This window comes from Drosophila pseudoobscura, chromosome 2, assembly GCF_009870125.1.
Source record: "Drosophila pseudoobscura strain MV-25-SWS-2005 chromosome 2, UCI_Dpse_MV25, whole genome shotgun sequence".
Taxonomy (NCBI): domain Eukaryota; kingdom Metazoa; phylum Arthropoda; class Insecta; order Diptera; family Drosophilidae; genus Drosophila; species Drosophila pseudoobscura.
The window spans coordinates 31,467,684-31,471,924 of record NC_046679.1 but is presented as its reverse complement, the minus strand read 5'-3'; the positions used below and the strand labels follow the sequence as shown (position 1 = coordinate 31,471,924).

Below are 4,241 nucleotides of genomic sequence, written 5' to 3'. Positions count from 1 at the left end.
GCCGCAAAGTAATTTCAAGTACAACAAATTTCAAGAAATCTTTAATTAAATATTTAAAAAATAAGAAACTTCACAGACACACTTGAAACTAAAGTCTATTCTCAATTAATTACCAGAAATATGGAATATTCTTTGCACATAAATCCAAAAACAAATAAAATAATAAAGAAAAATCCTACAATTTGTAAATTGATTTTCTAGAGCCATTGAAAAATCTGTACAAAATGCCGAGAAAAAACTACTTTTCATCAAAAGGATTTCTTTAGAGAAAAATAGAGAGAAAAAAACAACATACCTTAAGCTACAATTCATATTATTTTTGTCTCTTCAGCAAAAATATCAAATAAAATATATACGAGCATATTTCATGGATAAAAAAAAGACAAACGGGTCTGGAATGGTAAATACAATTTTCATAAAAAATAATTGAATAAACAAGTCGCACTGGCAGGACATGGATACAGAGGACACTCACAGACCAAAACGCAGAGAGAGAGACCCAAAAGGCATTAGCAGCAGATTACTGTCCAAAGAGCAGCAGAAGCAGAAGAAGCAGGAGCTGGAGCAGAGGCTGCCACACAGTGCTTGCAACTGCATCTCGAAGAGTCATTAGCAATGTGACCCAGAAATGGAACGGACCTCCCTAACCACATAAAATTTTATGCTGTTTGCCATAATAAATTTAATTAAAAAATCAAATTGACTGCGAGAGAGACAGAGCCAGCAAAAGTGGGCAAAAGTCAAGCTCTGGACTCAGTAGAGAGAACATTAGCCACAGTCGTAGTGGTAGTCCTTGTCCAATTTTTGTTGCCTACGAAATGTCCAGCTGCTGGAGTAATATTTGGGTCAACTTCTGGCCGACATTTGGTCCACCTAATGGCCAGAGCAGAATGGCAGAAGGCACAGCCACAAGTCAAATGGAATTATCAGACTTTATAAAATTGCTTTTCCTTAGATTTGAAGTGCAGTTTTTAGACACATCCCATAACCACCTCAAGAGTCAAGTGAAAACCTTTTTTCAATTAATTTTTTCAATGACTTTTCCTTTGGCTTTTCTTTCTATTTCTTTTCTTTTCCCATCCTTTTATCAATTTGTTGAAGATTTTCTCTTTCGTTTTATGAGCTGGCAGTTAATTACGGGCAAAGAAAATGAGTGAAAGAAAATGCCCGGCTAATCAACTGAAAAGTTGTTGAAACATCATCGCCGCGTAAGGTGTTGGCTTTCCTCAATACCAAAGCGGAAATGAGAAAATTCAGTGCGAACAAAATGGGAGTTTTTCCCACTGATTGGCATCATAATGAAAGATGAGGCGAAGAGAACAGAGCAAAGATTGAAGGAGGCCAAAGATGAGGGAAGATTTAGTAAGGGAAGAATCTGTAGAGTAGAATATTTAGTGGTTTTTTTTTACAGAGATCCTGTTGTTTTCTTCTGAGAAAACAAAAACGTACCCTCGTATCTTTTGAGAAAGTATTGAAAGGTCGTTCTTCGATGGAAAGAGATATCCTGAAACAGGATAAACTTTTATTCCCAATTATCATGATTTGTGAAATTTTAATTCTTATTTTATATTTTTATTATACAAATTAAAAAATTAAATACATTTAAAATTGTAAATAAAAATGAAAAAAAAATCTAATAAAAATTCATTTTTTTTTTAAATTTTTGCGGGAAAAAATTGGTCTTACTTTCAATTTTTATTATACAAATTATAAAATTAAATACATTTTTACATTTTAAATAAAAATAAAAAAAAATTTAATAAAAATTCATATTTTTAATTTTTTTGCGGGAAAAATGAAATTTAATCTATTTTTTTTTAAATATATTTTGCGGCAAAAAATTGTTTATATTTAAAGCTTTTAAAATTCAATTTAAAAAACTCCAAATTACATATATATATTTTTTAAATTGTTAAAAAAAAATGTTTACCTTCAAAATTCAATTTAAAAAAATGCCATATTTTTCATAAATTTGTATTATACAAATTTTAATGAAGAGTTATAAAAAAATTGTAAATAAAAAAATAAACATTTCGTTTTTATTTAAAATTTATATATTTTTTCATATATTTATATTTATTTATAAAAATAATTTGTTTCGTTTTTATTCTTAATTTGTATTTTAACACTAATAATAAGAAATTCATTTTCATTTCATAATTTTTATTAAACTAATTATAATCTTGACGATCCCTAGAAAACATTTCGCGAGAAAAAAAACTGTACCTATGCTTTCTGTAACCGAAACTAAACCTAAACTTAATTTTTTTTTGATTGTTTACCGAATATTTTTTCTGATGTTCTCGCTCAAAGGTACGATCGCATCTTATCCAAAAAGTTGTCAATAGCTTCATATTCTGTGTGATTCGAACGCTTGGCCATGTAGACACTCCGCTGGTACTGTTCCTCGTCGTTCAAACGTTTGTGGCCGGCTGCCTTGTAGAGCCAGGCACGCAGATATTTCTCATCCAAATACGTTAAAATATAATCACAGTCCATGATGGCACGCTTGAACTCACGGCGTCTAAAAACAGAAGGGGAGACTTACAGGCAGAATTCTAGGGAAATTCAGAGAGAAAGAAGGACCCACTTGAGATAGCACAGGGCACGATTCACATAGAGCACGGGGGTGTCATTGATGGTGGCCAGACCTCGGGTGTAGTGCTGTGCGGCCAGCTCGTAGTTCTCCTTGCGGTACTCGTGATTGCCCAAACGCCGGAAGTTTTCGGCCACGCGCTCCCGCTCGATGCGCGCCTGTTGGCGGCTCTTTAGATCCTGATCGACCTGCCGCATGAATGTAAACGTATTTGTATTGGCCGTGACTTTGGTCTTTGATCTGCTACGCTTATAGCTGGCGCCGAATATCAAACGACTGGTGACCATAAAGTTGTCATCCGTCAGCTTTTCACTGTAGTTTTTCTTCTCCTTGGTGGCAGCGGAGGCCCTGTATAAGGAAAGTTAACCATAAAGGGGCTATAAAAATGGTTAAAAAAATACCCACTCATTTTTGCTGGCATCGCCTATGGTTTCCATAAATTGCAGCACATCATCGACCAGTGATGGACTGTGCAGGAATACCTCATCCGTTTGTGGATGCTGATATATGGCATAATCTGGTGGGACCTCTGGTTCAGTCTTTTTGTCCGATATTCCCCCGTGTGTGTGAGGCATTTTTGTGTTTGTGTGTGCCTAATTCGGTTCTAATCGTGTTTATAAATGTTTTAGAAATTTGACAGGAAAAACTATGGCAGACCTCCATCTCGTGATTAAATATTCTTCTCAAATTAATTGACTTTTTTGTCGCCAGCCCAAAAAACCACATAAATTCCGCAACCCAAACCCCCACCCATGGAAAATGGTTTGAGAGTTTGGGGCCTGATTTTTGCATACAATTTGCACGCGCCACTGGCGTTTTTTAATTTGAATTAAAAATGCATCATTGCGTTTGCGAATTTTAATGCACACACAATTAAAAACGGCAAGCGGCAAGGCCAGGAAATTGCCAAACCAAAAAAAAAAAAAATGCATTTAAAAATGGTGCATGCTGGAAAATCCCAATTTCAAATGCAAAAATCAATGAGCAATTGCGAATGTAATTTGCGGAAAAAATAAAACCCAAGCGAGAGAAAAATCCAAGGCGATAGAAGAGAGTGCTGCGGAAATAGCCAAAGAAAAAACAGAGAAAAGCGAAATGAATTGAGAATTAAATGAAGTGAATGCAAATCAAACTAATGTCAGAGTAAGGGAATGTATTTTACAAGGGGACACGACGACACATACGCATCTGCAGAGGGCATGGAGTGGGTCTGCTTAAATGCTCGATTTGTATACCCTTTGATGGGGATTGATGACTTTTACTATACATTTTTAATGGAAAAAATAAGGCAGGCTTTAGTTGTCTTTCATTGTAAATTTTGGTATTCACTTGATATTTTTCTACGGGTCCTTTTTTTGGCCAAAATAGACACCTTTTTGTCTGAAAAAGTCTTTATGCTTTTTAATATTCTGAATAAATGGAATAAAATATTGAATATGAACCTGAAAAGAATTGAAAATTGCAGCAACAAAGAGAAAAATAAGTTTAATAATAATATTATAATATTAAAAATATAATAAACATACTAATACTATGATAATAATATAATAAAAATAATAATAATAATAATACAATAATATTAATAATAATATTTATAATAATAGTAATACAATAATAATAAAAATAAATAAATAATATAAAAACA

General features: G+C 33.4%; 1 protein-coding gene across 1 annotated transcript; it reads right to left on the bottom strand.

Moving 5' to 3' along the window:
• Positions 1-2,263: 2,263 nt before the first annotated feature.
• On the bottom strand, positions 2,264-3,225 carry LOC6898008 (tetratricopeptide repeat protein 12). The gene is made up of 3 exons (XM_002138065.3): positions 3,002-3,225; positions 2,591-2,944; positions 2,264-2,524 (listed from the first exon to the last, which is right to left on the bottom strand). Exons 1-3 carry the CDS (start codon positions 3,169-3,171, stop codon positions 2,308-2,310), a joined length of 741 nt encoding a protein of 246 aa, XP_002138101.1. The 5' UTR covers positions 3,172-3,225; the 3' UTR covers positions 2,264-2,307.
• Positions 3,226-4,241: the final 1,016 nt, after the last annotated feature.